This window comes from Schistocerca americana, chromosome 2 (genome assembly GCF_021461395.2).
Source record: "Schistocerca americana isolate TAMUIC-IGC-003095 chromosome 2, iqSchAmer2.1, whole genome shotgun sequence".
In the NCBI taxonomy this organism is placed as follows: Eukaryota; Metazoa; Arthropoda; class Insecta; order Orthoptera; family Acrididae; genus Schistocerca; species Schistocerca americana.
Window position 1 is genome coordinate 442,966,573 of NC_060120.1, and position 23,093 is coordinate 442,989,665.

General features: G+C 43.3%; 1 protein-coding gene across 1 annotated transcript in view; it reads left to right on the forward strand.

The window, feature by feature from the left end:
* LOC124595986 (calpain-9-like) overlaps window positions 1-23,093 on the forward strand; it is a 1,013,088-nt gene that overhangs the window by 725,218 nt on the left and 264,777 nt on the right. The window contains exon 3 of the mRNA XM_047134930.1: window positions 19,875-20,055. Within this exon, the coding sequence (XP_046990886.1) occupies window positions 19,875-20,055 (181 nt within the window). The remainder of the gene's footprint in view (window positions 1-19,874; window positions 20,056-23,093) is intronic.

The following is a 23,093-nucleotide window of genomic DNA, read 5'->3' on the forward strand; positions in this document are numbered from 1 at the left end:
AACGGTGTTCGAAGCAACAGAAAATGGAATAACGTCAGTAGGATTTGTTATGGGTAGGAATGTACGGCAGAGACTAAGTTACGGTGAACACTTCAGTAATAGTGTTGTTCTCATCAGAATCGACACCAAACCGGCACCGATAACAACAGTTCAGGTATACGTGTCGACATCACAAGCAGTACGTAAAGATTAGATTGGATTAGTACTTGTTCCATAGATCATGAATACGACACTTTTTAATGATGTGGAACGTGTCAGTTTAAGAAAAGGTGTCTATACAAGATATTACGTTACACAAAATATTACATGACACTTAATATTTTTTTTTTGGTGGGACTGGAGAAATTACCCACTTACTATATGCAAAAATTCATCTAATGAGTAGAAGGAGTTGCCATTCAGAAATTCTTTTAATTTCCTTTTAAATGCTGTATGGCTATCTGTCAGACTTTTGATGCTATTAGGTAAGTGACGAAAGACTTTTGTGGCAGCATAATTTACCTCCTTCTGAGCCAAAGTTAGATTTAACCTTGAGTATTGAAGATCATCCTTTCTCCTAGTGTTGTAGGCATGTACACTGCTATTACCTTTGAATTCGTTCGGATTGTTAATAACAAATTTCATAAGTGAATATATATATATATTGGGAGGCTACAGTGAAGATCCCTAGCTCTTTAAATGTCTCCAGGATGATCTTGGATGAGCTCCAGCAATTATTCTGATTACACGCTTTTGTGCAATGAACAATCTTTCTACTCAATGATGAGTTACCCCACAATATGATGCCATACGAAAGCAGAGAATGAAAATAGGCGTGGTAAGCTAATTTCCTGAGATGTATATCACCAAAATTTGTAGTAACCTTAATGGCATAAGTAGCTGAACTCAAACGTTTCAGCAGATCTTCAGTGTGTTTTTTCCAGTTCAACGCCTCATCAATGCGCATACCTATAAATTTTGAATATTCTACCTTAGCTACCGATTTCTGATCGAAGTCTATATTTATTAATGGTATCATTCCATTTACTGTGTGGAACTGTATATACTGTTTTTTGTCAAAGTTTAATGAGAACCCATTTGCAGAGAACCACTTAATGATTTACTGAAATGAAAATCTAATTGAGATGGGGGATTGAAGAGGAGAAGAAGAAAGGATTATGGGAGATTATGGACTTGGCAGTAGCAACGAAAGAGGAGAAAGACTAATTGAGTTTTGCAATAAATATCAGTTAGTAGTGGCAAATACTCTGTTCAAGAATCACGGGAGGAGGAGGTATACTAGCAACAGGCCAGGAGATACGGGGAAGATTCCAGTTACATTACATGATGGTCAGGCAGAGATTCCGAAATCAGATATTGGATTGTAAAGCGTGCCCAGGAGCAGATAAAGACTCACGTCACAATTTAGTAATGGTGAAGAGCAGACTGAAGTTTAAGAGACTAATCAAGAAGAATCACTCGTAAAGAAGTTAGATACGGAAGTACTAAGGAATGAAGAGGCACGCTTGGAGTTCTCTGCGACAGTAGATACTGCGATGAGAAGTAGCTCAGTAGGCAGTTCACTTGAAGAGGAATGGATATCCCTAAAGAGGGCAAAGACAGTAGCTGGAAAGAAAACCATAGGTACAAGGAAAGTAACTGCGAAGAAACTAAGGATAACAGATGAAATACTTCAGCTGCTCCATGAAATACAAAAACATTCAGGGAAATTCAGGAATATAGAAATACAAGTCACTTAGCAAAGAAATAAATATGAAGTACAGGGAAACTAAGGCGAAGTAGCTGCATGAAAAATTTGATGAAATCGAAAAACATATGGTTACCGGAAGGAGTGACACAGCATGTAGAAAAGTTAAAACAGCCTTCAGTGAAATTGGAAGGACGGACGGTAAAATTTAGAGTGCAACGGGAATTCCACTGTCAAATGCAGAGGATAAAGCAGATAGCTGGAAAGATTACATTAAAGGCTTCTACGAGGAGGAAGACTTGTCTGATCAAGTGATAGAAGAAGAAGCAAGAGGAGATAGGGAATCCAGTACTAGAAGCAGAAATTTAAAAGATCTTTGGAAGACTCAAGATCAAATAAGGTGGAAGGGATGGATAACAATCCACCGAAATTTCTAAAATCATTGAGGGAAGTGGCAACAAAATGACTACTCACGTTGGTACCTGGAGTGTATCGGACTGGCGGTATACCATTAGACTTTCAGAAGATCATCACCCACACAATTCTGAAGAAAACGAGACCCGACAACTGCGAAAACTATCACACCATCAGTTTAATAACTCATACATCCAGGCTGGTGACACGAATAATATACAGAAGAATGGAAAAGATTGAGTATCTGTTAGATGACGATCAGTTTACCTTTAGCAAAGGTAAAGGTCCAGAGAGGCGGTTCTCACGTTGTGGTTGACAATGGAAGAAAGACTGAAGAAAAAATCGAGACATTCAATGGATTTGTCGACCTGGAAAAAGAGTTCGGCAATGTAAAATGATGCAATGTATTTGAAATATTGAGAAAAATAATTGTAAGCTATACGGAAACACGGGTAATATACAATATATGCAGGGAAGAAGAGTTAACAATGAGTCTGGAAGACCAATAACCAAGTGATAGGATTAAAACAGGTGTAAGGTAATGATGTAGTCTTTTGCCCGTATTGTTTAATCTATTTCTCGAAGAAGCAATTATCGAAATAAAAGAAAGATTCTAGAGTGAGATATCAGTATCGAAGAAAGACGAAAGTAATCGCAGGTAGTGGAAATGAGAACAACGATAAACTTAAGAATTGGGGTTTACGAAGTAGACGAATTTAAGGAATTATGCTACCTAGGCAGCAAACTAACCCATGAGGGACATAAAGAGCAGACTAACAATGGCAAAAAGTTCATTCTTTGCCAAGGGAAGACCACAGTTTGAGGAAGAAATGTCTAAGAATGTACGTTTGGAGCACAGCAATGTATGATAGTGAAACATGGACTCCAGTGAAACTGGAACAGAAGAGAATCGAAGCCTTTGAGATGTGGTGTTACAGAGAAATGAAAATTAGGTGGAATGATAAGGTAAGGACGTGGGTTTTCGTAGCCGGGCGCCCACTCGCGTATCCTTGATGATTGCACGACATAAAACTTTAAGCCTCCGTCAACGGCGACGCTGGACTTTTGATGACTGGAAACACGTTACCTGATCGGACGAGTGTCGTTTCAAATTGTATCGAGCGGATGGACGTGTGCGGGTATGGTGACAACCTCATGAATCCATGGACGCAGCATGTCATCAGGGGACTGTTCAAGCTGGTGGAGGCTTTGTAACGGTGTGGCGCATGTGCAGTTGGCGTGATGTGGTATCCCTGATATGTCTAGATACGACTCTGATAGGTGACAGGTACCTCAGCATCCTGTCTGATCACCTGCATCCATTCGTGTCTATTGTGCAGCCGGCTGGTGTGGCCGTGCGGTTCTAGGCGCTACAGTTTGAAACAGCGCGACCGCTACGGCTCAGGTTCGAATCCTGCCTCGGGCATGGATGTGTGTGATGTCCTTAGGCTAGTTAGGTTTAAGTAGTTCTGAGTTCTAGGGGACTGATGACCTCAGAAGTTAAGTCCCATAGTGCTCAGAGCCATTTGAACCACTTTTTCTATTGTGCATTCCGACGGACTTGGGCAATTCTAGCAGGACAATGCGACACCTCACATGTCTAGAATTGCTACAGAGCTGCTCCAGGAACAGTTTTCTGAGTTTAAACACTTTCGCTGGCTACCAAACTCCGCAGAAATGAACATTTTGAGCATATCTGGAATGTCTGACAACGTGGTGTTCAACAGAGATCTCGTACGCTTACGGATTTACGGACAGCCCTGCTGGATTCATGGTCTCAATTCCCTCCAGCGGTACTTCTGACATTAGTCGAGTCCATGCCACGTCGTGTTGCGGCACTTCTGCGTCCTCGAGGGGCTTCTACACGATATTAGGCAGGTGTACCAGTTTCTTTTGCTCTTCAGCGTATAATTAATCGCAAGAATAATGAGTTATGTAAAATTAATTGCACTCCGTCTTCAGGCCAGGCCTACCGGGACCATCCGACCGCCGTGTCATCCTCCGTGGAGGATGCGGATAGGAGGGGCGTGGGGTCAACACACCGCTCTCCCGACCGTTATGATGGTATTCTTCACCGAAGCCGCTACTAATCGGTCGAATAGCACCTCAATTGGCATCACGAGGCTGAGTGCACTCCTAAAAATGGCAACAGCACATGGCGGCCTGCATGGTCACCCATCCAAGTGCCGACCACGCTCGACAGCGTTTAACTTCGGTGACCTCACGGTAACCGGTGTAACCACTGCGGCAAGGCCGGTGCCGTAAAATTAATTGACGGGAAGAAATATCGGGATACCCATAATCGGTTATCAGAGTAAGTACGATTAATGGGCTAACTGCATTTAGTCGCTCACCGCCCGTCTGGCCCCCGGCCTGTGCTACCTGCGACTGTGCGCGGTGCGGCGCGGCGCAGCGGCGTGCAGCGCGGTGTCGGCCTCGCCCTTGGCCTGCCTTGGCCTTGCGGCCGATGTGGGTCGCGGCGGGGCAAGCCGGGGCCAGCGACACCGCAGCGCACCACGCCACAGCTGGCCGCCGCGCCGCAGCCCGGCACACTCGCACCGCGGTCCCGTTCCCTCTCCCATCCTGACCGAGGCGCTGTGTCAGGGCCATACTTACAACGAACCCCTTGAGTCTCAGGTCTCAAAAGGCCCATTCGACGCCCCACGTATTGTCTACCGTTCTTCCACAGTATTGGCTGCTAATGGCAACAGGTGTCGGGACTAGAGGTATCCAATGGTGAGTACATCACGAGGCTACGGAACGTAGTTGAACTGCACAGTTGACGAGTAACTCACAACAGTGCTACAGTGCTAGTGGCGTTGATACAAAGCAGAGCAATGACTACGATAAACAAAGCAAACATCGCATTATATCAACAAGAACACTTGCCGGTGTTGACATTTCGTGAGAAAGGGACCCGAGCAATCCCGCAGAGTGAGAAAGAAGTGGCAGATGAAATATTAGCGTTTCTTCAAGATGAGTCAGTGGAATGTGTGGTGTCGTCTACGCTAGACTGTGTGTACAGTGCACATGAGGAATACGGTAATGCTGATACGTGCTTAACAAGCGAAAGTGATACGGAAACAGGTATCGAGCGACGTAGCCTATCATCTTTGTCGGACGCGGAGCCACAAATCCAACCACAGTGAAATGTGGCTAAGAACAATTGTTGGCCAAGGAGCGGGTACTAAACATAATTACGTACATTGAAGATCATCAGCAGAGTAGAATGAACAGATTTCAAATAACTCGGCAGCAATGTTACCGTGTAGTGCATAAGAAAAAACTGCGGATATTCAAGGGAGGACAAGGCACACTTGTTACAGAAACTGGTGTTTGTGCATTTCAATGATGCTCGATACCAATTTACAGGACGTGCAGGTAGTAGCGTACAAAGTAATGCGCATTAAACTGCGCGTCACAGATGACAGTGATTTCAAGGAAAGCTGTGGATAGTTCAAACAGTACTACAGAAATGAAACATGTAAGATAATGAAATTTGAAACAAAGCGTAATCTTGATGATGCACATCAAACAGCCGAAGTGGCACGCAAATTTGTAAACCAGATAGCGCCGGCCGCTGTGGCCGAGCGGTTCTAGGCGCATCAGTCCGGAGCCGCGCTGCTGGTATGGTTGCAGGTTCGGATCCTGCCTCGGGCATGGATGTGTGTGATGTGCTTAGGTTAGTAAGGTTTAAGTAGTTCTAAGTCTAGAGGACTGATGACCTCCCATGTTAAGTCCTATAGTGATAAGAGCCATTTGAACCATTTGTAAACCAGATAAACAGGCGCCAGGTTCACACCCCCGTGCTGACTGCTGCTCATCGACGACGAAGGTTGGAATTTGCGCAACAGTACCGCAACTGGAGGTCCACTGAGTGGTGACAAGAGGCCTTTCCAGATCAGTCACATTTTCTGCCCCATCGGACAGATGGCCGTTGGTGTGTAAGGCGTGCAACGTTTGAAAGTAGCCGTCTTGCATGTCTTGTGATCTGGGGAATGTTTTCGTGGTATTCTCTGGGAAAATCTGTCATTCTCGAAGGCACACTGGGTCAAAACACGTATGCATCTACCGTTCAGGACGCCATTGCAGTTTTTTCTTCCGTAACACTATGGCGTCTACCAACAGGTCAATACAACATGCCATACAACTCGCTGTGTACGGGCGTGGTTCGGAAAGCACCAGGACGAATTCACCATCTGCCTCGTGATGACTGGGTGTTGTGTGATGTCCTTAGGTTAGTTAGGTTTAAGTAGTTCTAAGTTCTAGGGAACTGATGACCATAGATGTTAAGTCCCATAGTGCTCAGAGCCACTTGAATTCACCATACTTCCCTGGCCACCACATTCTCCGTGTTTAAACCCAATCGAGAATCTGTGGGAAAAGCTCGGACGGGCTGTTTGCGCCATGGATCCTCAATCGAGAAACCTGGTGCAGCTGCCCACGGCAATGGAGTGGGCTTGGTGCCACAACCCTGTCAGTATATTCTCTGACTGCTTTCCCAACCGTGCGAAAGATGTCTATTCAGGCTTTTGACAGGTGGTCAGATTAATATGACTGGACTGTGTATAAAGAAAAGTTGTTAAAAATAAAGCTCGCCAGTCGTCTCATTGTCATTAGTTTGTGGTTGAATAAAACATCAACAGTCTAAAGAAACTAAATATCTTTGTCTTTCGTCATTTCAAAAATGAAAGTTTTCCAAGAAAATTCTTTTTCATTATAAATTGTAGTTAGGCGCAAATGTCCAATTGCAGTCAGAGGTAATCAGAAAGGCTGGGATCCACTGATGTGGCATATCCTGACACCACCGTAACAGCCGGCCGGAGTGGCCTAGCGGTTCTAGGCGCTACAGACTGGAACCGCGTGACCGCTACGGTCGCACGTTCGAATCCTGCCTCGGGTATGGATGTATGTGATGTCCTTAGGTTAGTTAGGTTTAAGTAGTTCTAAGTTCTAGGGGACTGATGACCACAGCAGTTAAATCCCATAGTGCTCAGAGCCATTTGAACCATTTGAACCACCGTAACATGGTGTGGCAAGAAACGTGAGTCATCCGACCGTTCACTGATCCACGGTTCAATCTCGACAATCCTGTTCACTGCAACGGTAATTGGCACTGTTTTTAGATCAACATGGGAACACGAGGGGTCGGTCGTCTACTGCAGAGGCCCGTGTTGAACAATGTACGCTGAGCAGTGTACTGCGAAACACTTATGCTTGTATGCTTGTACCAACATTGCACTCTGTGTACAGATCCAGCGTAGAATGCCGCCCGTCCTGCTCTACAGCTCGAACGAGCCTCCCACCTGCACTTTCTGTGACGAGGGGTGGACGTCCGGCCCCCTACCGCCTACTCGTGGCACCTCCGCCCTGCAGCTCCGTCCTATAGACGTCCACGACAGTAGCACGTGCACAGCACACCAGCACCGCCGTTTCGTTCCCAGTTGCCGGGCCATAACAATCTGACCTTCGTTAAAGCCGCTTATGTCGATGCGTTTCCCCATTTGCGTCACTTATCATTCCTAGAATGAAATGGTTCAAATGGCTCTGAGCACTATGGTACTTAACATCTGAGGTCATCAGTCCCCTAGAACTTAGAACTACTTAAACCTAACTAACCTAAGGACATCACACACATCCATGCCCGAGACAGGATTCGAACCTGCGACCGTAGCAGTCGCGCTGTTCCAGACTGAAGCTTGACAACAGGCCAATAAACTGTAACCAAGTTTCATAAGCAAACGTCAGGAGGCAGCCCCGCACTCGATATTACAGTTAGGTGCTGGGTAATTCTGTCGCTTTCTTCACCTAAACACCGGAAGCCACGCAGAGCCGCCGATGTGTGATTACCCCAGCGTTACGCCAGTAATTGGCGTCAGTTAGCGTGGTTCGTGATACTTCCTGTTACGCAAATAATTCTGAGCACCTGCTAATGAAGCCCTTCTCTCTGTTCAGCCTGGTGTTTAAGGGAAGCCGTGACCGACAGGCGAAGAAAATGATTATGTAAAAGCGAACCTTTTGTTTTCTCGCCAACTCTTCCCGGTACGCCGTCACGGCTTTTGGGTGTAAGCGCGTCGTCGCAAGACAGAACAGCGCGCAAGAAACATTACGGGAAAATAATATCCGACTATAATTTATGGTTCTGTTCGACGATATTAAAACGAAGAAATAAAATTATCGTAGCTATGAAGAAATCATTTCGTCCATAAGAACGCTGCTTAGAGGTGAGCATGAGATTAATATCTCACGCAGGCTGCATGCTAAAAAGCGAAGTGTTTTGCCCGGAGCTAATTTCGAGTGGCTCCAGCATCGAGAAACAAAGCGAGTGACGCCACAAATTCTCATATTCACAGCACAACAGTGCATGAATGATGTTTTCACATAGATATGTGCTTCTGTATCAACCTAAATTGACGACCAAGCGTTACCGAACATATGTCATCACAGTGCCATCTTTAAGATACTAAATATACACAGATGTTACATAATCATGTTTATCAGTATTAGTTTCTAATGAAGCTTATGCCTCATGGCGACATGTAGGAGTAAACTTCAAGTAATGTCTCGTGAGTTACGGATACTTCTTATTTAAGTGAATTTGTTGATTAAATAGAAGCTGCAAATTCAAAACGGAACCCAAGCACGTACAAGGGAAGTGAAATCTAACTCTCTCTCTCTCTCTCTCTCTCTCTCTCTCTCTCTCTCTCTGTCGCTCTCTCTAATGTTTCTGGCACTGCTCTAGGAAGAACTTTGTTATGATCTTCAACGCAAACCTTTCATTTAATCCTATTAGGGCCACCAAAGTTTTTGGCTACGATTCACACTCGCTTCTGACAGTAATGAGTCTGTGCGCACTTTAACTGGGAAAAGTAAACAAAAGAAAGAGTGTTGTTCATTTATAAGTGTTTGTTGGTATGGTCACGTTACTGCGACGTAATGAGTTTGTGCGCACTGTAACTGGGGAAAGTAAACAAAAGAAAGAGTGTTGTTGGATAATAAATCTTGGCTCGTTGTTCAGTTATAAGTGTCTGTTCGTATGGTCACGTTACTGCCAGTCCCTCGTGCTGTATGAATGTAGAGTCGTAAGAGCGTGTGGTTAGCGTAGATGACCACATATAATTCGACATCTATACTCCTCAAGCCAACGTACATTGCATGGTGGAGGGTACTTCTTACCAGTATTATCTCATTCGCGTGTTAGTGAGACAAAAATAACTATCCTATGCCTCTGTATACACTCTAACATCTCTCAAGGTATGCTACGATCCCTGTGAGGGATACTTCAGCAGAGTGGTCGGGCAATATTCTTCTGAGGTAGGCACTCTTGCCAATTTTTTGTTTTCTGACGTTCCTTAGTTCCTTCTATTATTATAATTCCTTAATAATAATAATAATAATAATAATAGTACTGGAATAATAATAATAATACTGGAACAAAATAACGTGCAATCAGAAGAAGAAGAAAATACAGTAATGGACTCAAACATCCCAGAGCAAACAAACAAAGGACAACACGCATCAGTTAAACAATCAGAGGAAAACGAAATCTTAAGACAGCCACCAGAACAAGCACAAATAGAACACAAAGTGACACACATGTTAGATATAGAAGAAAAATTTCAGCTGACATATATAGAATACAAAGACACAAATACAGACATTAGACCATTCTTGCATAGACCGCCAAATAACCCACAAGTCGAAACAACAATAAAAACTATTAACACAATCATACACAACAAAATAAATGAAAACACAACTATGGAAGAGTTACAACTACTGGTTTATATAGGAGCACTCACTACACTAAATATACACACTAGGCAGAGATCAGAACCAACCAACACACAGAAGAAACCCACAAAACCAGCATGGCAACACAGGCTACAGATCAGAATAGAAAAACTGAGAAAAGACATTGGACAGCTAACACAATTTATAAGAAATGAAATGTATGAAAAAAAAACGAAAAAGGTTAGGTAAAATCTCACAACAAGAAGCGATAGAGCAATTAGATGAAAAGAAGCAGAAATTACAAGCATTGGACAAACAACTTAGAAGATACAAAAAAAAGTGAAAATAGGAGGAAACAAAACCAAACTTTCAACACAAACCAAAAGAAATTTTACCAGACAATAGATAACACACACATTAAAATAGACAATCCACCAAACATAACAGACGTGGAACACTTCTGGAGCAACATATGGTCAAACCCGGAACAACATAACAGGCATGCACGGTGGATACAAGCAGAGACAGACACATACAAGATGATACCACAAATGCCTGAAGTGATAATTTTGCAACATGAAGTCACCCAAGCAATGAATTCTACTCACAATTGGAAAGCCCCTGGAAAAGATAAAATAGCAAATTTCTGGCTAAAGAAGTTCACCTCAACACATTCACATCTAACTAAATTATTTAACAATTACATTGCAGATCCATACACAGTCCCTGATACACTTACACATGGAATAACTTATCTGAAACCTAAAGATCAAGCAGACACAGCAAACCCAGCTACATATCGCCCCATAACATGCCTACCAACAATATACAAAATATTAACTTCAGTCATTACACAGAAATTAATGACACATACAACACAGAACAAAATTATAAACGAAGAACAAAAAGGCTGTTGCAAAGGAGCACAAGGATGTAAAGAGCAACTGATAATAGATGCAGAGGTGACATATCAAGCTAAAACTAAACGAAGGCCGCTACACTACGCATACATTGATCACCAAAAAGCTTTTGATAGTGTACCCCACTCATGGTTACTACAAATATTGGAAATATACAAAGTAGATCCTAAATTGATACAGTTCCTAAACAAAGTAATGAAAAATCGGAAAACCACACTTAATATCCAAACAAATTCAAATAATATCACATCACAGCCAATACAGATTAAGCGTGGAATATACCAAGGAGACTCATTAAGTCCTTTCTGGTTCTGCCTTGCTCTGAACCCACTATCCAACATGCTAAATAATACAAATTATGGATACAATATTACTGGAACATACCCACACAAAATCACACATTTTCTATACATGGATGATCTAAAACTACTGGCAGCAACAAATCAACAACTCAACCAATTACTAAAGATAACAGAAGTATTCAGCAATGATATAAATATGGCTTTTGGAACAGACAAATGTAAGAAAAATAGCACTGTCAAGGGAAAACACACTAAACAAGAAGATTACATATTGGATAACCACAGCGACTGCATAGAAGCGATGGAAAAAACAGATACCTATAAATATCTAGGACATACACAAAAAATAGGAGTAGATAATACAAATATTAAAGAAGAACTAAAAGAAAAATATAGACAAAGACTAACAAAAATACTGAAAACAGAATTGACAGCAAGAAACAACACAAAAGCTATAAATACTTTTGCTATACCAATATTGACCTACTTATTTGGAGTAGTGAAATGGAGTAACACAGACCTAGAAGCACTCAATACACTTACACGATCACAATGCCACAAATATAGAATACATCACATACATGCAGCAACTGAAAGATTCACATTAAGCAGAAAGGAAGGAAGAAGGGGATTCATCGACATAAAAAACCTACATTATGGACAGGTAGACAATTTAAGAAAATTCTTTCTAGAACGAGCAGAAACTAGCAAAATACATAAAGCAATCACTCATATAAATACATCGGCTACACCACTGCATTTTCGTAACCACTTCTACAACCCTTTAGATCACATAACATCAACAGATACGAAGAAAGTAAATTGGAAAAAGAAACCACTACATGGCAAGCACCCGTATCATCTAACACAGCCACACATGGATCAAGATGCATCCAACACATGGCTAAGAAATGGCAATATACGAGGGCAGTTCAATAAGTAATGCAACACATCTTTTTTCTCGGCCAGTTTTGGTTGAAAAAACCGGAAATTTCTTGTGGAATACTTTCAAACATTCCCGCTTCGTCTCGTATAGTTTCATTGACTTCCGACAGGTGGCAGCGCTGTACAGAGCTGTTAAAATGGCGTCTGTAACGGATGTGTGTTGCAAACAACGGGCAGTGATCGAGTTTCTTTTGGCGGAAAACCAGGGCATCTCAGATATTCATATGCGCTTGCAGAATGTCTACGGTGATCTGGCAGTGGACAAAAGCACGGTGAGTCGTTGGGCAAAGCGTGTGTCATCATCGCCGCAAGGTCAAGCAAGACTGTCCGATCTCCCGCGTGCGGGCTGGCCGTGCACAGCTGTGACTCCTGCAATGGCGGAGCGTGCGAAGACACTCGTTCGAGATGATCGACGGATCACCATCAAACAACTCAGTGCTCAACTTGACATCTCTGTTGGTAGTGCTGTCACAATTGTTCACCAGTTGGGATATTCAAAGGTTTGTTCCCGCTGGGTCCCTCGTTGTCAAACCGAACACCATAAAGAGCAAAGGAGAACCATCTGTGCGGAATTGCTTGCTCGTCATGTGGCTGAGGGTGACAATTTCTTGTCAAAGATTCTTACAGGCGATGAAACATGGGTTCATCACTTCGAACCTGAAACAAAACGGCAATCAATGGAGTGGCGCCACACCCACTCCCCTACCAAGAAAAAGTTTAAAGCCATACCCTCAGCCGGTAAAGTCATGGTTACAGTCTTCTGGGACGCTGAAGGGGCTATTCTGTTCGATGTCCTTCCCCATGTTCAAACGATCAACTCTGAAGTGTATTGTGCTACTCTTCAGAGATTGAAGAAACGACTTCAGCGTGTTTGTAGGCACAAAAATCTGAACGAACTTCTCCTTCTTCATGACAACGCAAGACCTCACACAAGTCTTCGCACCCGAGAGGAGCTCACAAAACTTCAGTGGACTGTTCTTCCTCATGCACCCTACAGCCCCGATCTCGCACCGTCGGATTTCCATACGTTTGGCCCAATGAAGGACGCAATCCGTGGGAGGCACTACGCGGATGATGAAGTTATTGATGCAGTACGACGTTGGCTCCGACATCGACCAGTGAAATGGTACCGTGCAGGCATACAGGCCCTCATTTCAAGGTGGCGTAAGGCCGTAGCATTGAATGGAGATTACGTTGAAAAATAGTGTTGTGTAGCTAAAAGATTGGGGAATAACCTGGTGTATTTCAATGCTGAATAAAACAACCCCTGTTTCAGAAAAAAAATGTATTGCATTACTTATTGAACTGCCCTCGTATACAGTGAGACAGAAGGATTCATGATTGCAATACAGGATCAAACAATAAACACCAGATATTACAGCAAGCATATTATTAAAGATCCCAATACCACAACAGATAAATGCAGACTTTGCAAACAACAAATAGAAACAGTAGATCACATCACAAGCGGATGTACAGTACTAGCAAATACAGAATACCCCAGAAGACATGACAATGTAGCAAAAATAATACATCAACAGCTTGCCTTACAACATAAACTTATAAAACAACACGTTCCCACATACAAGTATGCACCACAAAATGTACTGGAGAATGATGAATACAAATTATACTGGAACAGAACCATTATAACAGATAAAACAACACCACATAACAAACCTGACATCATACTCACCAATAAAAAGAAGAAATTAACACAACTAATCGAAATATCCATACCCAATACAACAAATATACAAAAGAAAACAGGAGAAAAAATTGAAAAATACATCGAACTGACTGAGGAAGTCAAGGACATGTGGCATCAGGATAAAGTTTACATTATGCCAATTATACTGACAACTACAGGAGTCATACCACACAATATCCACCAGTACATCAATGCAATACAGCTACATCCAAACTTATATATACAACTACAGAAATCCGTAATAATTGATACATGTTCAATTACCCGAAAGTTCCTAAATGCAATATAACATATACCGTACAGTTAAAAGGAAGTCACGCTTGATCAAGGTCCGCGTCACTTTCCGTTTTTGACCAGACATAACGTCTGAGAAAAGAAAGAAAGAAATAATAATAATAGTTCCTTCTATTATTATAATTATTGTCTATCCAACCGTTTATTTTTATTCCAGAGACATTTCTTTTGTTTCTATTTGCGAAGCATTCTCAGGTGCCTGTCATACATGTTTCTTGCATGAAAGCAATAAATGTGTTACCAGATGTAGCACTATTTTACAGTTTTTACGTTTTTCTTTCATTGTTGGGTAAGAAACAACTTCTTGAGTTGCAAGTTTCATAATGTTAAATTTCTGTTTGATTCTCCTTACAATTTTTGGGATATTGTTATCACACGTGTCGCCCTGAAACTGTGACTGATTATCCTGCGCACATTAGGATGTCCAATTTTCGGCTTCTCCGAGCACATTTCACCTAAACAGTTCACTTTCACAGTGGCTAAAACGTGTGCAGCTTGTGCTTCTTTACTGCTTATAGCGTTGTCAACTCTCGCTGGGTGTTTCTCGGTCACTTTTTGTTTGTGTTGTGGCACCTGTAAGCATGCTGATATTTCCCTTTGAAACATGGCTGTTAAAAGGTAAATGTACAAGAATATGATCATCATGAGACAGCCAACCGGCTTCAAACAAAGTTTTTCTTCAACTTGGTTTCGACACCGACTACTGATGTCTTCATAACAAAAGCCAGATAAATACTTTAAAAGATTATAAAACTATTAACATAGAGAAAATCCAAGAATACATGGTTAACATACCGAACAGATTTATGATGGAATTGTAATCACATGAAGTAACATACCAACACATTTACGAGCAAAATGCTCTCATCGTATAAAATATTTCATAAGAAGTTAAGTTTACAATATAGATCATACAATCCGCCAGATTTCGGCAGTATGAACAATGCTTACAACGACCTAGCAAAGTTTCTTCATATCAAGTTACAAAAAAATCTTGTCTTTCGAAATAATTATTCAGTTTGCAAAAGTCAAAATCTCGTTGATAAAATAAAGGATCTACGTTGAGATCGAGCGAGGTGGCGCAGTGGTTAGCACACTGGACTCGCATTCGGGAGGACGACGGTTCAATCCCGTCTCCGGACATCCTGATTTAGGTTTTCCGTGATTTCCCTAAATCGCTTCAGGCAAATGCCGGGATGGTTCCTTTGAAAGGGCACGGCCGATTTCCTTCCCCATCCTTCCCTCACCCGAGCTTGCGCTCCGTCTCTAATGACCTCGTTGTCGACGGGACGTTAAACACTAATCTCCTCCTCCTCCTACGTTGAGATCAAAATATCAGACTGCTATCGTTCGATACTAAGAATCTTTACTCGAACGTACCTGCGCAGGCAATTTTAGATATTATAGAAAAAAAATTTTGTGTTTGCAAAAAAGGGATTTCTGGTGAGCATATTGACTTCATGAATTTAATGCAAATTGTAGTCAAATATAACTATTTTGATTGCAATGGGCAGTTGTGTCAGCATTCCGACGGTCTTGCAGTTGGTTATCCATTAGCTAGTATTCTTGCAAACATGTTCATAAATTCCTCAGAAGAAAAAGTTTTTAAACATTTATCAGCCGTCATTGTAGCTGTTCTTTCATACTCCAGATATGTATATGACGCTTTTATTATTTGGAGAGGGCCTAATGACGGCACTGATAATCTTCAAACCCATTAACGTACTTCACGAAGATGTTACTTTCACATGTGAGCTCTAAAACGAATTCAGTCACTTAAATTATATGGATCTAACATTAAGAATAGTTGATAACAAAATTTCTATCAAAATTTTTCGGAAACATAGCTACACTGATCGGATAGTGCCGTCCTGTTCAGCACATCCTCATTCTCACAAAAATAGCCTTTTTTCATTGTTCCGTCCATAGAGGTGTTTCTGCTCCTTCGTCTGACGAAAATCTCGATGCTGATAACTTGATTAAACATTGCAGTCAATAATGGATACGAACCAACAACACTGGTCAATGTTTACAAAAGTAACTTTGGTGAACAGTTAAACCACCAGCTCCGACCCACAGGGCCGGCGACTTGCCTTCTCAGTCCCACATAAGCTGCCGGCCGACTCTCGAAGATGTCAGCTGCAAAAATGCTCCGCGAAGCTATTTTAATAATCACTCACCATAGCAGAACATAGGCACTTGAGTTAGCCAATTGCTACTAATGCCAATGACACCTGCCGTAAGATGCTGGCTGTCACAGGTACTTCCGGAAGTTGCTTTCCAACGTATGTTGGGCAACACGAGCCATCATGTACAGTCACACGCGTTTAACGTAGCCATGCACGCTCTGGGCACAACCCGTTTGGGAAGATTAGGGAAAGACCGGCCTGTTTCAAAAATTGGAGGAAGCGGTCTTCCCCCAGATATCGCAAACTGGCTGTACCGTAAAGGGGCGATAACACAGGCGCGGCCAGGAGTTTGGAACTGAGAAATGTTATAAAAACCCACTTTTTATAAGTTACTTAAACTGCATTTGGATTTTATACGCACTTCACACCAGTTTGTACAGTAAGTTTGTGTGAAGGCAACTAGAACACGAAATACTACGGAATTAAAGTAAAGGGTATAAGAATAAGTAATGCAGTCAAAGGAAAGTGCGCTTATAAAAGCCGAAGAGAGCGAATTGTGAAAGGGAAATCCAGTTGTATTCGATTACGATCTCAGGTATTCAACAAATGACGACTTCTTTTTAAAATATGTAGACATGAGGAACAAATAAAGTAAGCACATCATATTAGTAACAAAAGTGTTTTGAAACTACAGCAATCTAAATTTATAAACTTGTTATGTATGCAAAATTTTTTGAGAATCATCACTGATGATACGTGATGCAAACATCTACGAGGGTCGGTCAAAAAGTAATGCCTCCCATTTTTTTTCTACTTAAAGAAATTAAGTTAAGTGAAAAATTTGAATTTGGCGCCATTCCTCAAACCTTCTTCTGCAATTCACTGCAGTAGTAACTTTCTGTGTCAACAGGTGGCAGCACAGCAGAAGTTTGTAAGATGGCCGACATCGATGTTCGTTTGAGACAGCGTTGTGTGATTGAATTCTTGAATGCAGAAGGTGAAACGCCCATACGCATTCATGAAAGACTGAAGAAGGTGTATGGTGTTGTGACAGTGGATGTCAGCACTGTTAGACGATGGGTTCGTCGTTGTAAGGAAGCTGAAGGGCAAACACCGTTGACTGACGAAAAGCGGAGCGGCAGGCCGGTGAGTGCAGTGACTCCACACAACATTCATCAAGTTGATGACATCATTCGTGGTGACCGTCGGGTGACTGCAGATGAAGTGTGTCGCATTATTTCTCTTAGTAAAGGCAGTGTGATCACGATTATTAAACAATTGGGGTACTCAAAAGTTTGTGCACGGTGGGTTCCAAGAATGTTAACCGATCAGAATAAAGAGGCAAGGAAAACAATAGCCTCCCAACACTTGCAGCGCTTCCGTTTGGAGGGAGATGAGTTTCTGAAAAAAATTGTGACCGGGGACGAAACATAGGTGCATTTTTTTGAACCCGAATGAAAGAGGCAGTCAATGGAGTGGCGTCACACAAGCTCGCCGAGGAAGAAAAAATTCAAAACTGTGCGATCGGCAGGGAAAGTTATGGCAACAGTTTTCTGGGATACAGAGGGTGTGATTCTGGTTGATTTTTTGGAGCAGGGATGCACAATAAATTCTGTTCAATACGTCACAACCCTCAACAAACTTAAAGCACGTCTTCAGCGAGTTCGCCCAACAAAATCAATGGCAGATGTTCTTCTTTTGCATGACAATGCAAGACCACACACCAGTCGTCACACCTCTGACGAGATTGTCAAAATTGGATGGGAAGTTTTGCCTCATCCCCCATACAGCCCTGACCTGGCACCATCAGACTTCCATCTGTTCGGGCCACTAAAAGAAGCTCATCGTGGGATTCATTTTGAAGATGAGGAGGCCGTCAAAACATCCGTGCGTCAATGGCTTAGGAAGCAGAGCTGTGATTTTTATCGTGCTGGGATACATGCCCTTGTTCAAAGATGGACCAAAACTGTAGAGATGGGCGGAGATTACATTGAAAAATGACAAAATGATCCTCAATGTTGTGGTTTTCAACCTATGTAATTGCATTTAAATTTCCTGACAATTAAACGTAGAAAAAAAAATAGGAGGCATTACTTTTTGACTGACCCTCGTACATCTACATATATACTCCACGAGCCACTGAGAACGGAGCCAAGGCAGGCAGTACATCGTACCTACCTTATCGGTATTTCTTTCCATTCCATTCACTTATTGTAGGGTGGGGGGGGGGGGTGACTGCCTGTATGCCTCTATAAGAGCCCTTATCTCTCTCATCTCATTCTCATGTTCCCTATACAGTACAAAATGAGGTGGTAGCAAAATGGTTGCACAGTCTTCCATGAATGTAGTTTCTCTAAATTTCCCCTTGCATACCTGCAACAGTTTCGTGTGGGCTACACCGCCCTTTTACGGTCCACCACCGCGTCTTTGAATGTTCGATGCTTATTGTCATGCAGACTTCTAAAGGACTCCACACACTGAAGCAGTAGTGTAGAATCGTTTGCATTAGCATCTAAATGTTCTCAGCTGCGGAGAATGTGGCCGAGGTAGAGTTTGGCAAGCAGCAACACAAGCAGCACAAACTCTGGCTTTCTGCGGGCGGCCATTATCTTCCTCAAATGTAAGCCCAGGATGGCTTACCATGAAGGGCAACGAAACGAGGCGTAGAATACCGTTGACGTACCGCTGTGCTGTGAGGGTGTCGTGGATGACAACCAAAGGGGTCCTGCCATTAATAGAAATGGGACACCCTACAATCACTCCTGGTTGTCGGGCTATATGCCAGATCTCACCACAGTGACGAGTCCTTGGCATGCAATCTCATTGACTGGCGCAGAACTGTATCCAGTCAATAGTCCCGCTGCGAACAGAGCCCGGAAGACCAGCGATGACGTAACTGGAAACGCCCTAGACAGCGGTGGAATACGAACCCGACCGTCGCCCGCCATATTACCAGACAACCAGGATCGGTGATCTGGGGTGTTACTTCTGTTAAGAGCAGGAGCGGTACGGCAACGATATTATGCGCCCCGTTTTGTTGCCCTTCATGAAAGCGCATCTTGGGCTTACATTTCAGCAATATAATGCCCGCCCGCACACGGTGAGAGTTCCTATTGCTTGTCTTCGTGCTTGCTAAACACTAACTTGGCCAGCAAGGTCGCTGGATCTCTCCCCAATTAAGAAAGTTTGGAGCATTATGAGCTTGGCTCTCCAACCAGCTCCGAATTTTGGCGATCTATGGGGCCATTCGGAGAGAATGTGGCGCAATGTCCGTGAGGAGGACATTGAACAGCTTTATTAATGAATGGTAAGTGGAATAACTGCTTGCATAGGCCTAAGGGCCAGAGGTGGACCAACGCGTTATGGGCTTGCTCAATGTGTGGAGCTCTTTGTCTTGAATAAATCACCCAAATTTATGAAATTGTAATCATTTGTTTGTCTGCAGAGGTACCTCACATGTACTGATTTCCGTCCCACTCGGATAATTACTTCGTGGTGCGCCGGTATTGTTTGTGTTTATAGGACTGGTTTGCTGAAGATGATCACTACTCTTGTAATAAAATGCATTATTTTACAATTGTGTGCATGTGTTTGTTAAAAAAAGGGGACTTCTGCAGTTCCCTTAAGTTCCTGCAGTTCCACCCACTAACTTTACAGTATGCTTGAGCGACGGAAAACCAAACGATGTGCGAGATGTTTGTGGAGGCCGTGAGTGCAGCAGGTGGTGTGTGCCGGCAGGTACTGGACGGCGGAGCGGCCGCGCGCCGGCTCGGCGGGCAGCCACAGCTACGCGGCGGCGCGCAGGGCGTGCCGGGAGCGCGGCGTGCTCTTCGAAGACGCCGACTTCCCGGCCACGGCGCGCTCCATCTCGCCCAGCAAGAAGACCGCGCCGCACCCCATAGTCTGGCTGCGGCCCACGGTGAGTCGCCGCTGCCCGTCTAGCGCCCAAATGACTAGCTCCAATAAGGAATTTTTATTATGAAAACTCTTAAACCATTTTAAATAAAACAACATTTTACATCTTTATTCTTCATATATTGACAAACTGGCATCGCCCAGGTGTTCATTTTGGCAATATTCTATCAGAAAAAAAACAAGAAATGAACCTTGTTTGTAGTCTACTATCGAAAAAATTTTACACTGCAGAGCCAAAGAAACTTGTACGACTACCTAATATCATGAAAGCACCCACGAGCTCACAGAAGTGCCGCAACATGGTGTGAGATGGAATCGACTGATGTCTTAAGTAGTGCTGGAGGGAATTGACATCTGAATCCTGCAGGGCTGTTCATAAATCAGTAAGAGTATTGTTGGGGGGAGACCTATTCTGAACAGCACATTGGAAGGCATCCCAGATATGTTCAATAATGTTCATGTCTGGGAGTATGATGGCCAGCGGAAGTGTTTAAACTCAGAGGAATGTTCCTGGAGCCACTCTCTATCAATTATGGACTTTTGGGGTTTCTCGTTGTACTGCTGGGAACGCCCAAGTCCATCGGAATGCGCAATGGACATGAATGGATGCAGCTGATCAGACAGTATGCTTACTTACGTGTCATCAGAGGCGTATCTAGATGTGTCAGATGTCCCATATCACTCCATTTGCACACACCCCACACCATTACAGAGCCTCCACCAGCTTGAATAGTTCCTCCTAACATGTAGGATCCATGGATCCATGAGTTTGTCTCCACACCCATACACGTCCACCCGCTCGATACAATTTGAAACGAGATTCGTCCGACCGGGGAACATGTGTCCAGTAATCAGCAGTCCAATGTCGGTGTTGACGGGCCCAGGGGGGACGTAAAGCTTCGTGTCATGCGTGCAGTCGTCAAGGCCACACGAGAGGGCCTCCGGCTCCGACAGCCCATATCGATAATTCTTTCGTCGAATGGTTCGCACGCTGACACTTGTTGATGGCCCAGCGTTGAAATCTGCAGTAATTTGCGGAAGGCTTGCACTTCTGCCACGTTGAACGATTCTCTTCATTCGTCGTTGGTCCAGTTCTCGCAGGATCTCTTTTCGGTCGCAGCGATGTCAGGGATTTGATGTTTTACCGGATTCCTGACGTTCACGGTGCACTTGTGAAATGGTCGTACGGGAATATCCCCAATTCATCGCTACCTCGGAGAAGCTGTGTGTCATCGCTCGTGCGCAGACTATAACTCCACGTTCAAATTCACTTAAATCTTGGCAACCTGCCATTCAAGCAAACAGTAACCGATCTAACAACTGCGCCGCACACTTGTTGTCTTACCTAGGCGTTGCCGACCGCAGCGCCGCATTATGCCCATTTACGCATCTCTGCGTCTGAATGCGCAAGCCTATACTAGTTCTTTTGGCGCTTCAGTGTGTTTCCACATATTCTGGAAAACATATTTGAAATTATGAAACAGTCGTACAAAGAAATATGAGTAATGTACAAGTGCATGGGACACTATCCTGGACAGTGTCTCTACACAGTGTGTGCACGCAGTTACTACGCTCGTCTTCAAAGCGATTTTGTGCACTTCTCTGTGGCAACGCCTCGTCATTGCTCTACAGGCGGCTACTGTTTTCGCCTACAGCCGTTTGCGCTTCACAGTCGAAATATGTCAAAAGTGCTGCAAGTCGCTCGTGGTCGTGCGGTAGCGTTCTCGCTTCCGACGCCCGCGTTCCCGGGTTCGATTCCCGGCGGGGTCAGGAATTTTCTCTGGCTCGTGATGACTGGGTGTTGTGTGCTGCCCTTAGGTTAGTTAGGTTTAAGTAGTTTTAAGTTCTAGGGGACTGATGACCATAGATGTTAAGTCCCATAGTGCTCAGAGCCTTCCTTTTTTTTTTTTTTTTTTTTTTTTTTTTGCTGCAAGTCGTCGTGGATTTCCTTACGTTGACTCGACCGTAGCAGTTTCGTAGTAATAAAGAATAAACTTATTAAAGCTTTGTGCATGATGGGGCATTGTTTTCACTGTTTTATGTGTCTTGCACTATGTGTAATACAATGCTATATTTGTGTAGGTTCATTAAAGGGCATGTGTGCATACTGCCTGCAGAATGTGTTGCGAATCCAGTTAGTAGCAAAGATGTAATTAACTTGAACGTCATACATAGTGCGGCAGTTTTTAAAACATCTCAGTGTTTATGACGCCATATCTTGTGAATTGTGTGTAGTACCATGATACAATTTCGTGAGTGCGTTTAACGGCATATTTGGATACTCTCTGAGAAATTAATTGCGAATAGAGTTAATAGTACAGAAGTAATAAATTTAAACATAATGCATGATGCGGCAGTTTTTCACTCATGTCATGTTTATGACATCATATCTCTTGAATGTGATAGGTAGGTGGTTCTTGCCGCACAGCAATTGTCGCCTGACAGTAGGGGATATGTGGACCAGCCTCGATTCAAATTAGTCCTGTTGTGTAGGAGATGTGGGACACACACAAACATACGCACACTCGTAGCTTCATACATACATCCATTTTTATAATATTATGGGTAGCTGCATATTTACTTCCCAACATAGCCGGTCACTCACTCACTCCAACCCTCAAATACCTTGGCCTCACCCTCGACACATTTCTCTCAACAGTGACCGTTTCTTGAAACACTCACTGTAGAATGTTTGACTTCTGGCGGAGCCACGACCTTACCTCTGCCTGGACGGCTTCATCACTATCAAAGTGAAGTCCTCGAAGGTGCTCTTTATGTTTTGGGAACAGGTCAATATCGGATGGGGCTAAGTCGGGATTGTATGGGAGATAATCGGTGACAGTGAATCCAAGACGTCGGACTGTTGCAGGTGTCGTAGTCTCTTGCGTGTTTTGGCATTGTCATGCTGGAAACTACAGGGCTTCGTGTGTGAACGGATTCTTCCAATTCGAAACTCGATTGCAGCACGCTGTTTCTCACGCACCGACATAGTTACGTTGCATACCAGTATGTTACACGCTACAGTTCGGAGCCCTGTAGCGA